The sequence below is a fragment of the Acanthopagrus latus genome, chromosome 9 (assembly GCF_904848185.1).
Source record: "Acanthopagrus latus isolate v.2019 chromosome 9, fAcaLat1.1, whole genome shotgun sequence".
In the NCBI taxonomy this organism is placed as follows: Eukaryota; Metazoa; Chordata; class Actinopteri; order Spariformes; family Sparidae; genus Acanthopagrus; species Acanthopagrus latus.
The window spans coordinates 6195739-6215019 of NC_051047.1; the positions used below are offsets into that span (position 1 = coordinate 6195739).

The 19281-nt window shown below is 43.4% G+C and overlaps 1 protein-coding gene across 5 annotated transcripts in view; it reads left to right on the forward strand.

Moving 5' to 3' along the window:
- Nucleotides 1-2351: 2351 nt before the first annotated feature.
- The window catches only part of LOC119026307 (radixin), a 39955-nt gene continuing 23025 nt past the window's right edge, over nucleotides 2352-19281 (forward strand). The window contains exons 1-4 of one of the 5 annotated variants that reach the window (XM_037110579.1): nucleotides 2352-2629; nucleotides 11848-11994; nucleotides 13480-13548; nucleotides 13631-13731. In XM_037110579.1, the coding sequence (XP_036966474.1) occupies nucleotides 13720-13731 (12 nt within the window). In that variant the 5' untranslated portion in view covers nucleotides 2352-2629; nucleotides 11848-11994; nucleotides 13480-13548; nucleotides 13631-13719. Of the gene's footprint in view, nucleotides 2630-2854; nucleotides 2908-11847; nucleotides 11995-13479; nucleotides 13549-13630; nucleotides 13732-19281 lie in introns of those variants that run through there. The other 4 variants (XM_037110578.1, XM_037110580.1, XM_037110577.1 and 1 more) reach the window with 4 other exon arrangements.

Sequence of the window (19281 nt, forward strand, 5' to 3'; positions counted from 1 at the left end):
TCAAATCATTACCATGCAGGATTGTTCGCTCTCCACAAAATGTCTCACATGTATGTCAGCGACATTAAAATAGGCCAGAGATCCAAACAGACGAATCAGCCTCCCAAGAGATGTGCCGTCATAATCCAGCCTCCATTTTTAACTGACTTCTTTCTCTTTCTGCTTGTGATGAAGCGGCTGGAATCCTATGTAGCAGTACGGTAGGGCACACACACACACGCACACACACTACTGTGGGCTGCTGTTGTCTGTATTCAGAACCAGACATGAACCACTTCTGATGTGAAAATATGAGACATGTCCTAAAAATGGATCATCTCAAATACTGTGTGAGTAAAATGAGAGGAGTAAATGATGAATTCACTTTCTGGGTCCTATCCTCTCACTGAGGATACAAGAAAGAAACAAGGGACAGACCCACTGTGTGTGGGTTGGTAATAAAAATCCAATTTTTGTGCTGTGCTGCTGAGAGGTGTCATGCAGTGTATTTATACCAGTAATGGATCCCCTTCTTGGCAGAGATGTACTAATTTTGACTAAAAATCAGCCATGTTTGATTCTAAAATTGCAACCACCTCTATTAAAGCAGGTCGGGTCAGTCATTAACCCAGAGTGTCAGTATCTGACGACCTGAGGATGAGAATCTATTCATCTTCCTCCAGGAAGCTACATTTTGTGGCATTAATGTGTAAATGCTACATGTGTGCACACATTCTGACATCAGCATTGGCTCCAAAGCTAAGGGAGCGCACACAGCACTGTATACCACTGGTGGGAGTTTCCTGGTGTGTTCTCTCATTCTGACTTCAGGTTTGGGCAAGCTGCATGCCAGTGACTCACAGCTCAAAGATGACACATCTCTCCTCCTCACAACCACATGGGCTCTGTTTCACAACACGGCTACTCTCATTTACAGGCGGTGATGAAAGGGAGAGCTTTTTCAGGAGATGGAGATGAGCAGCGGGGCATGGTGAGGCACGTGTGGGTAACATAGTTGTTTACTGAACCTCCACTTTCAGTGATGTTTATTCTTACAGTCAAACGTCACAAGGGTTATGATTTCTATACAGCGCTGGAGTAAATTCCCTGTTCGACACATGCAACTGAAAGCCTAAAAAATGAATGGACTACACGGCATTGACACATCTGTCAATTCTGGTTGTTTTCCTGTCACAGCACGAGGAGGCATGCAGCCGGTCTGCATCGATTTGTAATTATATTTCTAAAAGTGCAGCTTACTGTTCACCTCTGTTATTGGCATATTGGTGTATTAAAGTGATTTATCTAAAATCATCTGCCACAATAAGGAAGAAACAGGTGGAGCTGTCACGCTCACATCATCATTGTCCCCACCTCTATGTGATTTGCAGGAGTCCTGTCAGATTGATTTTCCCACATGGTAACTTTAAATTGCAATGCTGTCCATGAGCCTCTAATCGCCTCTTAGATGTGTGATCAATACATCTGATGATATAATATACTAGTGGTGTTACATGGTGCTAAACAGCATCATAACTCACCCACAGAAAGTGTCTGAACACTACCAGAAACTTTTTGCTTCCCATAATTCCGGCTTTTGCGCGAGCGAGTTGCGTAGAGAGCTGCAACTCCACTTCTGTTTCCTTCCTCGTGGTCACGGTTTCACAGTGCTTTAATATTGAAGCCAATGTTTTATTTTCGATTAATTTCAAACACATATTTTCACTGTCCATTGAACAGTCAGCTACTCTCTCAATTGATCAGTGAGATGCTGTCCAACAGAACGCCAGATAATGTTTAGAATTGAAAGTGTGTCAGAGCCCAGAGTGACATTCTCACGTCTTGTGCGTTCACAATCCGAAGACATCCACCTTACTGACACCAGAAAATACTGACGTGTGTTTCTTCAAAATGTACTTACACCAGTGACTCCAGAAAAACAGTCCGCCATTACACTGATGACTACTCAGTTAATCAATACATTGAAGGTGAGAGGATAACTTGAGAGCGAAGAGTGAACCCTCATCAACCTGAGGCAGGTCTGTGTGCATCCACAACTGCTTCAGTGAGGAATTTCACTGTTCAAATCAAATTGTATGTGGAGAGAGCTGTGCTAATAACCACTGAGTGAAGCCTCTGTATCGATTTTACAGTCACCCGACCACTTTATAAACCATTACTGGCGCATTACGGGCGGTTAGTAAGCGTGGGGTTGGCAGTGACCTGACACATTTACCAGAAGGACCTCGGGGGCGGGTGCAGACGCCCTCCCTCCCTCGTGGCTCTGTTAAAGTTTTGGGACCCCGGGGTGCACCCCGCCGCAGGCTGCTCTGCACAGCGTCAGTCACGGGGTGAGAGAGGGAGGGCGGGAGGGGAGGGGGTGAATCTGCAGGACTCGGCTCACCACGCCTCGGTACGGTAAGTTCGTCAGCCATATTGACTGTCTGTACCTCTTCTCCGCTCGTGGGAGCCTGCTGCCTGGCGGAGGAGTCTCCAGCACCGCAAGCCTGCCGGTGCGCACCGTGTCCGGTAAACAGCGCAGAGAGGACGGGGAGGTGAAGCTCTATTTTTACCCGCGGTGGATATATAAAGTAGGGCTGCCAGCTGGAGGGGCTGACAGTTGGACACATCCTCGGCGCAGCCTATAGAGGTGAGTTTTATCGCCTTCATCTCTGCCTTGGCTTCCTTTAAGCCGTTCAACCGCGGTGGGGGATTTATTTTCTCTTCCAGGAGCTGCCGCGCGCTGTTTCTATTTTTTTTTTTTTACGCAGGCCCGTTAACGAGCCGCAGCGCTTCTAACTTCTTTATTTTATATAACACTCACCTATCTGACAGGCAGGCTGAAGGCGGAGTGGAGGCTAGTTTGCCCCCACCTTCACCTCCTCCTCTAACCGGCTTCTTTTGCACGTTTCAGGACGGGAGGACGGGGTGAGTGAACCGGTGTCACTTTGCGCCGAGGTGCCGTGTGTCACTTCAGATGTTATGCAACAGAGCGGGGCTTACATTAGGAGTCGGGGTAATTACATGCTTGTCCTCTTTTTCCAGAACGAGCTAAAAGGCGGGTAAGAGACCAGCTCTCGTGTAAAGGTGTTCGGACCAACTGTGTACACGCGGGCAGCCGCCCCGCGGACGTGTGTCCGCGCCTCGCGCGGCTCGTTATTTCGCTCCGGAGTTGGAATTCCTCGGGTCAGTGTTGTGTTGGCTCCCCGCTGCTCTTTTGTGACGCTCCGGGCTGTAACAATGTTTCCTGCGCCGTTGGCAACTTCAGCCGTGGTCCCTGTCGCTGCTGACGACGCGCCTTTTTTTTTTTTTTTACCCCCCAACAATGCAGCAAACAAACAGCCGCCGCTAACACGATTAGCACGCTGTCACAGTGGAGCTGTCATGGCTCTCACTGTTCATATTTATGCTCCGGCTTCTCTGAAGTACCTGTGGTCGATACAGAATTCCGCTATTCTTTGCGTCTGTCTCGGCTGAAGTCACACACACACCGCTTCAACTTTGAGACAGACAACAACAACAAACTCGCGTGTATCGTGTGAGAAACCGGTCGGACGCTCGTTCATGCAAAAGAAAAACACGCATGTACGTGAAGGAGACTGAGGCTGGGTTGTAAACAGTATGTAAAGTGTCTCCCTCCTCGTTACTACGTTAACTTTGGGTGGCTACAAGTGGCTCTACCCTCCGTCCTGGAGACCACGCAGAGCCGCACCGTGTGTAATACAGACAAGTTCAGCTTTTCTACGTAGACGGCGGTCCTGAATACAGCCGCATACATTAAGGCGCCCACACATGATGCTGGCAGCTCCATCTGGCACAAACAGATGCTCCTCCGGCGTCAGGGAAATTAGCGAGCCTCTGATTGGCCTCATTAGGGCAGGGGGAGTAACTTCATTGGCTATTATCCCTGTCGGTCAAATCCTCCTGTTGCTCCCGGCTCCGCCTCCTCCGGGGACCGAGTTACAACTCATTTGAGAAAGAGGCTCCACCATCATGACATGAGATACCTCTGACGGCTGGTTTTAGATTTCTCCCAGCAGCGCTATTTTTTGTAACCTGTTGAATAATCTCATGGCTCCAGACCAGAGAGGGAGAATGTAGTCATGTCCTGGCCAGACGTGAACTTTAATAGTTGTTTTTGTGCTGTTTTACAGACTCGGGGCAGGTCTGAATTCAGTTGAAGTCATACCTGTTGGCTACTACAGGGACCCAGAGTGAATCTTTATCTGCTCATCTTTGTGTATGCACTTGAAAATAAAGTCTTAGTTCTATGAAGAGTGGAACTGTCTGTGGAGATAGATGGATTCTCCCCTGGAAATGAAAACAAAAGTCTGACGTGCAGCAAGAATTGACCAGGTTTGGTTTGCTGTATGCTCAAACACATTTAGACTATTTTGCACACAAAAATGAGCAGATAAATCAGATTCTGCATGTGAAGTTGGCTGAATCTTGACCATCTCTTTGCACGCCAGCTGCCACTGTGAGACTGTCTGAAATGTCTCTGTGTTGGTTGTGGTGTCCAGTCAGCTCCTCACGCTGAATAGTTGAGATTTAAGTCCTGGGGCTTGTTAGAGGAGATTTGTATCTCCCTTTCCTTTGTCATTGTCAGTTTTTAACATATGCTATTTCCATTTACCTGAGTTTACATCGTTTGAAAATTGGCTCTTATTTCCCTGTTTCTTTTGTTGCCATGGCTACATGCCCATTCTAGTAATCCCCAAATAAAAGAGTCGATGGAACAAAAGTGAATGTACCAGAAATACCCGTTATAGTCATTCACTGTAATGTAAAAGTGCACACATGCATTAGTAATAAGTACAGTAGGTCTAAGTTGAACCAGGATGTAGATCTGCATTGCAGGGGACATTAAAATCTGAAGTTTAAGTAAGACTTTCAGCACTCAAGTATTTCAGATCAGATGGTTGAGATTGTATAGTTTAAGTGATATCCAAACACTGATGCCTGACTCACTTAGTTGCTAAGCCTGGTTTAGTAGGTAATGTATAATTTGATAAGTGAATGTATTATAACCAACTCAAATACAACTCAAAAAGAAAATCATTTTAAGTTAATTAACAATAAACATTTTTTTCAGTACCATTACAAGGTTTAGGCACAGAGCCTGAACCGTTTCGGGCACCACCTCAGATGAATTTATCAAAATGGAAAAGATCCAAACTAATTTAAGAACTGTGTACTAATGGTTGTAGCCTGTTCTCAGTGGATTTATTCAGACAGATTAATTATTAAGATTACTGGAGTTACTTATCTGTTGTCTGCTTTTGTTACTTTTTGTACACAGATATGGCTATAACAGTGGTCCAAAGTTATGTTAAATTGAATTTTTTTTAATGGAAAATGAAAACGCCATCCTAAAGCCCTTGTCCGCCTCGAGCTTGATTTGTGCTTCTGCATTAAACCAGATGCATACTCTGCACCGTAGTCTATGCCGTAGCATGAAGGACACCCTCCCAGAAGTGCAACAACTGTGATTGATCCACTTGGTAGTGTCTTATTTTCAGCTTCTCCTCCGGTGCTTAGTGGCGGGACTAATATGGTGGATTGTGAGCTCTAGTTTCCCCAGCAAACACCCCGACTAACATGACAAGCCAACTGCTGCTCTTTGGATCAACCCTTCGCTGCTGAAGTCTCTCTCTGACACTCAGTCTGTCCTCTCAGCCCAGCCCAGAGACACAGCTGTGAGCCCAAGGGGTCGGTGTGTTTACTGGGGAAGTTACAGCTGAAAATCTGCTCACCACTGCTAGTAACATAGACACGCTCGCACACATACATAAATGTTGACAACGGGGAGGCCACTTGCTTAGACTATGCCATATATTCTGCATTAGAGCCTTTGTGCAACCATTGATCAGCCATAAGGCATTCATTTCATGTTCTTAACCGATTCTAAAAGCACAAATGCCAATTATTTTCTGGTTCTAGCTTCTCAAATGTTAGGATTTTATGTTTTTAGCTGGATGCCAGTTAACTGTGTCACTCTGCACAGTTTGGAATTGTAACAGATATTATTCAGACATTTTGACATACAAACCACCAGTTTTCAATTAATCAAGAAATAAATTTGTAGATTATATCTTAACAGAGATAATTGTCAGCTGCATCTCTAAAGATACGGTGCAGTTCTGGTACTTGGTTGGTTTCAGCTGGTGACAGCGAGCAAACGCTTTAGTTTCACAACCCACATCACAGCCAGCTTCACTGACAGACACTATCTAGTTTCTCTTTCTGTCTCTCACTTTTAGCATCTCACATTTGTCATAGTTGCCTTCTGTGTGATTTGTTCCACTTTCTTTTTCTGTTTTTGCACCTCCGTCAGTCCAGCTCTGCTGTTTTGAAACGTGACATTCACTTGGGATGTCACGTATTCTGACAGAGAGTGTATGGGAAAGGACAAAGGAATATGCAGAGTAGTCTGATGGTCTCATGTTTAACTTGCAGCAACAGGTAGTGTTCAGTCCAACATAATTCCTGTGTCCTTGGGCAAATGTCAACCTTTGAATCATTTTACGTCAGCCTGGATGAGTGTCAGCACCGTGCGTGAGGAGACAGGAATGATGATGCCATTCATCTCAGATTTCCGTTCATTTTAACAGCTGTTGAAACATGTTGACTGTTATAAGTCACCGTCTGTCAGTCCACTGAACATTTATTACCGTCAATTTTGATCAAATGACTAATAATGATAATACTGAATCCTGTTGACATTGTTGGTTACTGAAAGTGAAAAAACGGTCTCATAGTAGTCATATTTGTGGTTTCTCCAGGCAGTCTGTTTTAGACTTTTGTTCAACTTCATGACAGTTTCATAATTTGTCCCAAGCTTTTAGATGTCCTCTGTCCACTCTTGACATGGCTTTGTCAAATTAGGTTAACTTCGATCGAGGGTTGCAGCGATATACCACTTTCAGTTTATACCGTGGAATGAATATTGACAGTTATTTAGCTTGTGTATACAATTGCTTCTGTGTTATGTGTATTGGATTCTAACAAATTAGTGTTAGGAACTTAAGTTCACCCAATTATAAAGGTCAGCTGAGGTTTAAATATCTGGAGATGGTATTTTGTGACATAATGAAGTATTATGTTCATTCCCGCCATTGCAACAGACGATGATAATAATTGTGTAATGCTGTATGCTATGAGACCATAAAACCACAATATTGTCAAAGATAGTTATTGTACTGATGTATTGATTATCTCATAGTGTTGCAACCCCTGGATCCATTCATTTATGTTAAGCTGCTTAACTTGACTACTGTGATCAGGATTCAGACTGATGTTTGGTCATTTTTTCATTCTCCTCTTTCCCTCTTGTTTCTCCTGTCTAACTCATCCAGTCTGTATGTTTCACCAGGTGAGAAGTGATATTAAGAAAGCTGTCAGCACACAATGCATTTGGTTCAAATTATAACATTCAGTCTTTTCAGTGGCATCAAAGTTGCTTTAAATGTCATTTAAGGTGGCAGCATTATTTTTGCAGTGTTTTGTTTGTTTGTGGGTGTAGAGGTCACATCCTGAACCAGCCATTTGTGCTGTTAGACAAACACTCTCCTCCTCACACTCCACCAGGAGTCAGTTGGCTCCACTGTTGTACAAGTAAAACCTTGTTGTCAAGTAAAGCAGTTGGTCAAGTTTTGTGCTGTTATAACAGCTGTTGGAAGTGTGTGTGTGTGTGTGTGTGTGTGTGTGTGTGTGTGTGTGTGTGTGTGTGTGTGTGTGTGTCATCTCTGGCACTTAGAGCAGGACATTTTGTAGCCTCTGATAACACATGTGTAATGACAGACTTAACACAAGTAGTAAAGTATTCCTCTGTTGAAGACACAATTTGAAAATGGTCAGCTTCATTGTTGACTTCATTGTCGTTTGTGTAGAAATTTGGAACCCACAAAAATTTTACAAAATGTCAAGAACACACTCACGTACACACACACACACACACACACACACACACACACACACACACACACACACACACACACACACACACACACAAAACCACAAGCACCTCTTAAATGCCAAACCTCAAACCATCAACTAAAACAATTAAGTTAAGCAGCCACTAAACTTTCACTTGACGACAAGAAAAGAAGCTAAATATTGATTTGTGCAAAGATCAAAAACCCATGAATTCAAAAAACAAATAGAAAATCATTCCAAATGAAAGATGACATGCAGAGAAAGATGTGAGCAGCTAAGTGATGAAAACAGTAAATTCATGTAGATTCATTGTTCTTCAAATCGCTCTGAAAGTAATGCTGTTGTTTACAACTGTCATTGTTTGAGTTGTGGTATGAACTCCACCATCCATTTGAGGTAAAACAATTTGTATTTAGTTAAAATGATCATTCTTGGTTTGGATGGCTCTGAAAAATGCAGCATTCATGACGTCCCTATTGTGGTTATAATCCCCGACAATCAATCTCCAAGTCCAGTAAGAGATTTTTTTCCTTTTATTTTACATTTTAACCAGACACAAAACAGCTTTCTTTACTCAGACAGATGTTGCTTTTGCTGCCCTGTCCATCACCTCTGAATGATATCCAACACAGCCTCATTAGCCGTGTTGTTAAAGAGGGGAGGAATGCAGAGGAGGAGGTGCAGGACTCTGTGAAGCAGTGTTACAGGACACTCTATAAAAGTGTGTGTAAAACTCAGCAGTGTGCTGAAAAGGATTTGGACAAAACAAGACAGAGAGAGATGAAAGAGTTTAATGTGCGCAAAGAGCAGGGTTCCTTTCTGCATGAATGGTGACCTGGAAGCTATATCCGCTTGGGAGCGACCCTCTGGTTTCACTGAATGAAGGGACACACAAACACACACACACGCATACACACACATAAAAAACAGACCCTGAAGGCATATACATCCAGGTTTACAAGGTAGTGCGTTGCTACACAGGGCAGACCTGTGTTCTCCTGGAAAGCCCTGGATGCTCTCAGCTACTGCACACACTAAAGGTCACCCTGTGAGGTGTCAGTGTGTGTGTGTGTGTGTGTGTGTGTGTGTGTGTGTGTGTGTGTGTGTGTGTGTGTGTGTGTGTGTGTGCGCGTGTGTATGTGTGTGTGTGGACCTGGGGGTCATGTGTTTCCATAAAGCCTGGAGCATTTAAATCTATTACAATTTGTAGATGGAAATCACTTTCACCTTGCCAAATGGATAGCAAAGCCAATGATATCGATGTGGTGGCTGTTCGACCTGAAGAATGGACACAGAACAGAGGGGGAGGAGATGGCAAGTGTAAAGATGGAATTTTATTTAGAATACATACAGGATTGTATAGCTATATCAAGTAGAACTCTGAATATTAAAACACTTGTGGTGTGGATCAATAGAGCCATGCATACTCTTGTCTTTCAAAGCAAGAGCCATCATCCCTAACTCTCCCTAACAGTGAGACAGCCTAAAGTCTCTCAGTTATTTTAGTATTCTGTGTCTTTACCTATCTTCCTGGCTGCAGGTATATAGGTCAAGGCAAGCTTTGAATTCTTATGTGTCCCTCCGAGTGCTCCATTCTACCCACTCTCTCACTGTCTCTCACCATTGATTAGGTTTAATATGAAGACGTAGCAGAAGGAAAGGAGATATAGAGGTGGAGGGAAATTGCACAAGAGAGAGTCGGCTGATAAACTCACGACAGGCTGCATATTGTATAGTGTCATTAAGGCTGCCTGCATTAGATTTTAGGCATCTAGCTCAGGGACGTACCCTGATAAAGGTTTAGAGTGTGGCTGATATTAAATTAGGTGCCAACGACACATTGAGGATGTGTGTGCTGCTTTTATTTTTCCAGTCTGCAGTCATGGAAGGAACCAGTGGAGTCAGCAGTTAATTAGTCGCACCCATGCATCGATTATAAATAATGCTGATCCAATCCACTGACCTGCAAAAAGAGGCTAAACAATATACGAAAAACGACATCAGCATTTATTTTGACAGATATTGTGGCACCTGACGGTCGGCCGTCGGCCAAATATTTGGGCTGTCATTCAGCGTCCGTGGCCATAGTTGTGGTGGTGCCGTTGCTGCTAGTTGGCCCCTGTCATCTGCTTTTTGGATGACTGAGCATGTAGAATCATCTGATAAACCTGTCGCGTGAGAGAAAATCGCTGTGTTAGGCAGTTCATTGAATCAGTGCACGAGTAGAGAAAGGAAAGAGAAAGGGAAAGCCCCTGGAGCCTGTTTATGTTGTATCACTGAAATGACTAGTAACATCCATAAAGTGATGTTTCTCCTTATATTTTGTTATTTGCAACTTTTTCTGACATATTCTTGACAAGAAGTGTCTACATTAGCGAGAGTGGTGTCAATAAATGCTGCACCATTGTAATAACAGTTTGGGGCTTTCTTGGCGCAGGTTTGGGTTTGAGTATTTCTTGTAAATGAAACGATTAAAAAGTTCCTCTCTTTTGCAATCATGGGAAGCTGGGAAGACAGTGTAGTCAGACTGATTGTGTTACATTAGCCCAGCCCAATAATGAAAGTAGTGAATGAAATCAAGCTTGAATACAATCTGGACTGACATTCGACCTCCAGGTTCGCAGCACTTGGCTGTCTAGTTCAGCAGGTTCAGGTCTTACATACATAGGTGGAGGTCAGGGTTCGGTGCCCGTGCACGACTTGGTCACTGCCTATACAGACACTGCTGCCACTATCAGTATCATTAATGTAAAATGACATTGAGAGCGACATCTGATAATGTTAGTGAAAGGTGTTCCCAACACTGTTAAGTGTTTGGTAACATGTCAATATTCAGTGATGATAGTGGAAACACTTCAGAATTATTACTGCGATATAATCCTGCTGGCTTTCACCTTGCGTTTTAACTGCTTGTAGAGTAAATCGTGTTATAGAGGACAGTCAAATGAGAATAAGAAAGGCTGTCATAGTTGAGCTGTGTTTGTGACCCGGGAATGGGAATTGGGTTGGTGTGATTGCCGCTGTTCACTTTGACATATTCCAGGCTTCTTGTGCCTTGAGGATTCGGTCACAGAGGGATACTGACGGGATGACAGAGGGTCTGTGCATCGATTTTCTGCGGACTTATGTGAAAGAGAGAATTGGGGCTAAAATGGGCCACTTTTTCAAAGTACGCTCTCTGATGTGATTATGAAATTTGCAGTTTGAATATTCAGTATGTTTCAAATATGTATAAATCCTCCCCCTCCCATCTGGAATATGATTCTGATGGAAATGGAAGCTTTAAGGACAGTTAAGAACGCTGCGACCTACATGGAGTTGTATGAGCTACACAGCTCTGGTTAAGTTTGCAGCAGTTTGTTACTGACCAAACTGATGTCACATATTCAGATGTTTGTTTTCCCATGTGTGTGTATGAGGACTCTACTACTGCAAACAAAATCTACCTCTGGGTACTAATAAAGGAACTTGAACTTGAACTTGAAAGTCCAACACATATACTGATGATAAGCCATAGGATTTTTGTAGCCTACCATCCTGTCAGTGTGTTTATATTTATGTATATAGTTGTATAGTCTAATAATTGTATTGTAATCATGGGAAAGCAACTGATATATTACAATGAAACCCTCAACCTTGTTATTACTGTTCATTTTTGTGTGCCGCCAGGCATGTGGTCGCGCGGGACAAGGGAGGTTAACAGGTGATCCATTTTTATTACAGACAAAATGACTTCTCAACAGAATATGAGGTTAGCATGCTAATCGGTTAGCCTTGACCTGCCCTGTCTCATTATACCGCTTTGTACATTGAGAGGCGCAGTCCAGTAGTGTGGCTCGGGCTGACTGATGCCTGATCTCACTCTCACTCCTGAACCAGCCTCGATCACGCACCAGCAGTTTTCACTGAGCACTTTTGTGTTGCCCACAGGCACAGCTTTGGTTCTGGTACCCATTCTTGCCTCCCCCACTGAGTGTCCCCATCCTGGGCCTGTAAACCTCCTCCTCCCAGTGGTCCAAAGCGTCTGTGCCAGCGGTGTATACACTTGACTGAGCTGACCAGCCAACAGCAGCCACAGTTAGTAGCAGTTACTTGTCTGGACTACTTGTATGTTACCAGTTATGGTGATATGCTGCCCCCCTTTTCTTTGGAATATGAATTCAACAGGTGGCCATGCTTACATTTTTTTAACATGTACAGTAATCACCACAAACCACACAAAACAGGATGCTTAACATGTTGGTAATGAAAATATAGTTAAGTAATGTAAACATTTTTAGCTGGTATGTTACGGTCATATTGTACACGGCAAAACCTCCCTAACACTCGGCACACGAGTCTGAGAAGTTGAGCTTCACAGCCGTGCAGTAACAGCTTGCTCCTGCCCTCAGACTGAGCTTGTGATTGAGCCTGGTTTAATTCCCTGTGCTGACACTTGAGAAAGGTCTATTTCTGGCCTTGCATATCACAAAGATCTGGCACCTAAGGGACACCTACCAAGTGCTCTCTCCATTTTAGAGTCTATTCATTTAGCTGACGTGCACTTCTGGTCAAACACACACTGTTCAGATAACCATAACTTCAAACAACTAACAGTACAGCAGGTAAACGGTAACCTTACATGGGGTTAGGGGAAGAATTAAAGTAAAACAGAAGAAACTTTCTGCTCTCTGTGATTTCTGTGTCTCTGTGGACTTTTATTTTCTTGCCCACTTCTCTCTCTGTCTGGCTTCTCCTTTCCTCTCTACTCCCTGTTACTCTTTTGTCCTTCCCAAATTGCCACCGTACAAGTTGTGTGCTATGCTGGTAAAAGTCCTGATACACTTCTGCCATTTTAACTTCAGTTGGACCGAGCTGAAGACTGCATGTGTTCCTTTGGGTGACTCTGAATAACAATTTGCTTGGAGCAAGGTTCTACTGGATTCAGTTCACCCCCAGGCCAATTTCAGTAGTTCTTCTCACTGATGCACAGTTGAACATTACTTGGAAATATGCTAAAATTGTGCCGCCATCAATGCAACAGCCGCTGATTGCTGATGTTTTCGTGCAGGTGTCTCTGTTGTTTTCTGTTTGGGAGGGGACATAGTTTGCCCTCACTAATCACCAGCAAATGATGTCTAACTTGTAAACTGTGTCAATCTCATCCACACACTGTTGATTGTTATGCACATTTATTTCTGTGGATTTCTGCTTATCTGGCTTTGGCACATGAAAGTGGAACCCCAGTGCTTAATCCCGCCTACAGAGCTCTGATTGGCTGTCTTGTTCTCTCTGTTAAACCAAAAAAAAGAAATACAATTTGACACTTCAAGGTTTTCACATGCAAGTATCTTCTGCTTATTTCTGTTTAATATCAGCATAAACAGCTTATATATTTTGACTTACAACAATTCTCTGGCTTTTTAAGGATGAAACCATGTAAGGCAGTGATGGATGGTCCTCATGGAATGAAATGAAAAAGCTGTGTAGCCTCCAATTTATTTTTCTCTACTCTTTCCCTGTTTTTACTCTGATCTTTGGATCTTGCCGTTGATTGTCTCCTGTCATTGTCTCTCTCAACAGTGACAATAGGTGTAACTGAAGAGATGTAGAGAGAGGCAAATGAAATAAGATAGACAGAGACACAGCAAGGTACACTGCATGACATCTTAAAGGACACACTGATGTTTAAGTTGACGTTGGTTCATATGTTTCTGTTGTTGCTGTGTCGCAGGAGCTGGTGCCCCGTAGAGAGGAAGTAAGACGGAGGACGAATTCTTCCTGTTTTCTCAGCAACGGGGGACGGGCGGAGAGAGGAGAAAGATGCCCAAACCGGTCAGTACCAAACATATATATAGAGATTAATGTCTGATTTACAGCACCACCACCACCTCTGAGCACCTCTCATGAGCAGAGTTGCTGCCAACACTCCTATTCTTTAATCCCACGTATCTGTTGCATTCCTCAGTATCAGATTTTCCGGGCTGCAGAATTCCAGGGAATAGTTGGCATAATTTTACAGATAAGACGCACGTATGAATTCCCTGTTTCAGAGCGTTTTGAATGTGAGCTCACTTTCTCCATCCTCCATTCACTGAAGCTTCTGTGTGAGTTAAGATTTTTTTGTTAATTTCTCAAAGCTGTGTTCTGTAATTCCTTGTAGTTAATAAATCCCATTGTCGTGGCATCTACATGGTTGATGAAGGACTTAGGACATACATGAAGTAAAAGTGGAATTCCAATACTCTACCTCTGACATGAACTCAATAGTAAATGCAAATATGTTGTTTCTGAATAGAGTTGGTGTTAGTCAGGCCCACTAGCCACTGCCTTGGGTAACCTTAATGTGACATGAAGCTGCAGACAAGGAATTTATGGGGTTTTTCCACTCACACATTTGGGTGCGCCGGGTCAAACCATGCCAAGCCGATTTGTGCTTCCATTATCACTTAAACCATGCCGAGTGGTGCTGAGCTGGGCCCGAGATCGCCCCTCTCCGGAGGAAAGTCAAAGTGTGTCCAACCAGCAGGCTGCAGGGATGTCTCGCGCCCACAGTCAGCCTGCGTTGACCCCCTGTCTCACATTTAAACAAGTGTTGCAAGACTCAGCTCATACCTCTGAAGGAGACCAGAGATCACCGTGTTTTTAAAGTCAACTCATGTTCAACTCTGAATACTCTCCTTTGTCTACAATTTCAAGCATCTGCTGTATTTTACCATTTCATCACTCAGCTGTTTCATGAGTGACTGCTAATTAAACCCAACATTTTCCTGATGTAGTGAGAATTTGTTGTGAGGTATTTATAGGAAATGTAACTACAGTGTACGACGGAAAAAAAACGTGAGCCTTGTTGCCAGTGACTCCAAGTGCAGGGAGGAGTATTCACAGCTGCTCCGCTGACCGTCAGTCACAGCCATCAACCCGACTTCAACTCAAGATGAGCACATTAGTTAAAGACACGCCTTGTTTTAATGAACATTCGAATCCCTGCCACACTGGGCTGCTGCACAGAGTCAAACCGAGTTGAGCCAGGCCGACACATGTATGGAATAGCACCAGTACTCTGCATGTATGTTTGTATGGATCATCAGCGTAAGTTGCATTATCCTTGTATTCACATTAATAACATGATAGCTGATCACGCACAGTGTGAGGTCGACTCTGGATCAATAGATCACTGAACTACTGAATGACATAGCAACCACAGTCTGACTGCACCAGTTTTGAATCACAGATACTCAGTTTGGTTCTTTATAACATCAAAGACTTGAGATCCTGCTGTAAAAACAGAGGCTAACACTATGAACTGGCGCTTTACTGATCGCAGGAAAGATTATCAGTTAAGTTTAAACTCAGACAATGCTTTCTGTTTCGACCTCATTGAATAGTACTCAGGAGGTTAAAGTTCCTGGCTCAGAAGAGAGGTTGACTGTAAGTGCAGGATGGCTTTCAGGCACTGATAAGAAATAGGTAAGAAACAAATAGAATTGAGCCATTGTTCTTTATTCCAGCCAACCACACCGGCTATATCTGGTTTTTTTTGTTTTTTTTAAGTGAGCCCAGAGCCTGTCACCAGCTCTCCCAGCCAGAGGTAATGTGTTACAGGAGTGTATGGAGTTTTGGGAAAACACGCACTCACATAGTCGGTCACTTTGTGGATCAGTCCTGTCTGTTGAAAGGAGCGAACACAAAGAGGGCTTTCTCTGCTCTATTTTTGGGACTGAAGGACAGTGGGAGCTTTCATGTTGCCCTGACACAAACACATACAGGCTGAGTTTGCACTGCAGCTTAAATAACAGGATTATAGTTTGAGGGCCGTGGAGCCATTTATTATATTACCTTTACTGCGTTTTTAACCTTGGAGGCACGAACATAAACTCCAGGAATCTTCTCGATGATAGAGCCTCAGAATGGAAACTAGCATTGTCCTGCAATATGACTACATCCATGATCCATGTTGTACTGATGTTTTAACATTTTAAATTGTTAAAAAAATGTTAAATTGAAACTGTCTAAAAAAAAAATCTAAATTGATGCATCAGAACCAGAGAGATCACCTATTTTATTCCACACATTGTTTTGAGAAAGTGAAAAAAAACAACAACAAAAAAACCCCACAACAGAACAGGTGACTCATATCACCCTCACTGCAACTTGACGACTCAGTGACATCACCGGAGGCAATTTATCAGAATGACATACAGCTTCATTTGGAGCCGAGACCTGTTAACACACTTTCATGTGGAAGATTGGTGGAGTGACCCTTTAAGCAACTCCTAAGCAATGCCCGACTGTAAACCTACTCCAAATTCTGATAGTCACATCAACCAAAAATAGATGGATAGAGGTCAGTGAAAACTACAGCTTGGATTGGGAGCTTGTGGTTGCAGGGTGTTTACAGTCCTGTACGCGCTGGCGGCTCACACACTTAGCCACAGCCAGCTATAGCGATTGCACCGAGCCCCCCGGTACATCAATCTCAGTAATGGGGAATTAGGCCAGGCCCAATTCCTGGAAAGAGACCAGGGACATGTGATTGGAAAAGTAACGAGAGGATGGGAGCTGAAGAGCGAGAGAGAGAGAATGAGAGATAGAAGGTGACAGCAATGGAGAGAGGAAGATGAGAGGAGAGGGGATGACATGAAAAAGCTCATAGGAGGAGAGAGAGAGAGAGAGAGAGACAGAGACATGCACTAATGAGAAACATCAATGCAAAAAGAAATCAGTGGATAGAATGAGAGAGGAACGGCTGGTGAAAGATGTGTTGGGAGATAAGAGATGGAGCCTCGTGGATACACAGGTGGATGGGTAATCTACAAACGTAAGCACAAGAGAAAGTTCGAACGATGGAGTGGAGCTCTGATGATCCAGACGCACCGTAGGGAAGAATAAAGGCGCACAAAGGGATAAAAGAGGATTTGGGAGAGGACTGAGTGACAGGCACTTTGTTCATATCCAGTCCAGAAAAACGACACCCAGGCCGCCCTCGAGGGGAACTCCCACTCCGGTTACATTAGGCTATACTTTGACATTAAGCCGAGCAGTCGGACGGTAAACACGTCAGCCCTTTCACTGCCTCGTCGGGCCATTTCTCTGGTCGCTTTCGCCACGAAAACACTTAAATGTCACACTGGATTAAAAGCTCAAACCGAGTGGCCCCAGCAGGCTCGCCTTCTAGGCTAATCATTGGACAAGTAAGCTAGCTTCGGCTCCATCAGCTCGAAGCTAATGTCAAGCAACAAACGAACAAAACATAGAGCAGAAAAACACATTGGCAATATTTCCAGGTGAGGTGAGCGAACCACGCACCACAGCAACAAAGAGGCTGTGTTTTGTTGAGCCACTCAGGACCAGTCTGTTGTGTTCCTAAAAGGCGAGACAGGCTATAAGCTAGTTAACCTGAGGCAGGCCATTAAAAAGTGAGTTTGGCCCGGACCGTGACCCTCCTCGAGGCTCTGATTTAATGGTGTTTTTGTGTGTGCATGCACCCCTAACATAACACGGGTGTCCCCTGGTACTCACAGCTTTCATGTTGTTCAAAGGGGGTCTGTACAAAAGGCGCCCCGTGTCAGCAGGCCAACCAGAAAGGGAATGGTGGACAAACAGGAGGTGATTTCATCAAGTTAGGAAAAGGAAATGCCACAAAACAATCTTATCTGTTCATGTATTGTTTATAGTATGTGTTGGTACACAGGGCTACGCCAGAGAGGGGATTTTTTTTTTCTATATTTCTATATTTGAAGGATTAATTTGCAAAGTCCCAGAGTCCCAAAGTCAAAGGTTTAACTTATGTTCTAGTGGGATTCAGAGTTGCGTGACTTGCGTCTTGTGAAATCACCTCAACTCTTTGTGCAGGCATTAATACGTGTCCTTAATTTGGAAACTACACAGCAAAGCACAGCACAAATGTTTCCCCCCTTTATTTCAGTTCTCCTGTTTCTCCTATATTTAATCATCAGCAGTTCAGAGAGGTCAAGGGCAGGGTAAGGTACAGCAGCACCTTTGACACTGATACAGATTAATTATTGGGTCGAACAGCACTAATATAGACACTAGGACTCTGAACACAAATAGAGTATGTGTAATGATGAATTTTTATTCCATGTCTTCCGGGGTCTGAAGTGAGAGTATTAAAAGTGTTTTATTACTTGGTTTGTAGCAAGACAAAAGTTAGACTAACGTGGATTGGCCTTAGGTCTTCATCAAGGTCATGAGGAATGGTTAGCACTATGGCCTCTATGAAGTTTGTTATAAGGAACTAAATCAAGATATGATATGTAGATAATTATTCATATTTGCTGACTCCCCAATAATGATGTAAGGAGGATGCTCCAGTCATGCAGTACATAATATCGTTAAACTTTAGGGCTAGGCAATATATACAACATAAATTGTAATTGTGATACAAGACTATATACCGATTTAGATTTTGGATAACTTTATAGCCTGATGGGACACAGTTACAAAGTACAGATATTATCCTTAAGATATTGATATCAAAGTCAGGCCCGTTTGGTCAAAATTATTGTTATCTTCCATTTTTATTGATTATCACAACAAAATGACATCTTTCAGCGAGCTTTTCTACAGGATAAAAAGACTGATCTGTTATGAGATCAATCACCTTAAAGCCCCAAAGTTTCCTCTTTAAAGTCTTTCCTAGTTTATGAAACTGATTTTGCATAAAAGAGATAACGATAGAGGTGATAAATAGGTGTTACAGTAATGGAGGACAGTGTTTAGCTGGAGGCAGACTGACCCCTTTACAGCTGCAGACAATGCTTTTGAGGAGGGTGGAGGACAAAGAGCGGAGACATGAAAACATGAAAAGGAGAGCAAACATGGAGACAGCAGAGAAAAAAAAATATATTCTACTCATCTGACAACACACCCTGAGGGGTTAAATGCTGCTGGAGAGGTTGTATTGATTTCCCATATGTTTTGGTCAGTGTATGCATCTCCCTAAAGGCAATGTGAGTGTGTGTGTGTGTGTGTGTGTGTGCAGGATCTGTGTCAGAGCGCATAGGCCTGTGTCTGTGTTCGAACCTCATGAATAAAAGGTGTGTACGCGTGTTAATACATATTTATTTAGTTAATATGGCACTCACAGTGTGTATGTGGGTGTATGTGTGTGTGTATGTGTGTGTGTTTGTGTGTGTCTGAATAAGCGTGCATCAGGCCTGTTCATCCAGGGTGTGATATGCGGTGGGATGTCGTACATTATTGATTTATTGCTGCGTTTTGCACATGTTGCCCCTCCTGGCGATGGTGTCCCTGGGGGCTGCGGGCTGGTGGAGGGGGGGCAGCGAGCCTGCACCGGTGGCTTTAAATATTTCAGAGGGCCATTTTCATTTATATAATGGGAATTATCCAAGTCACTAAATC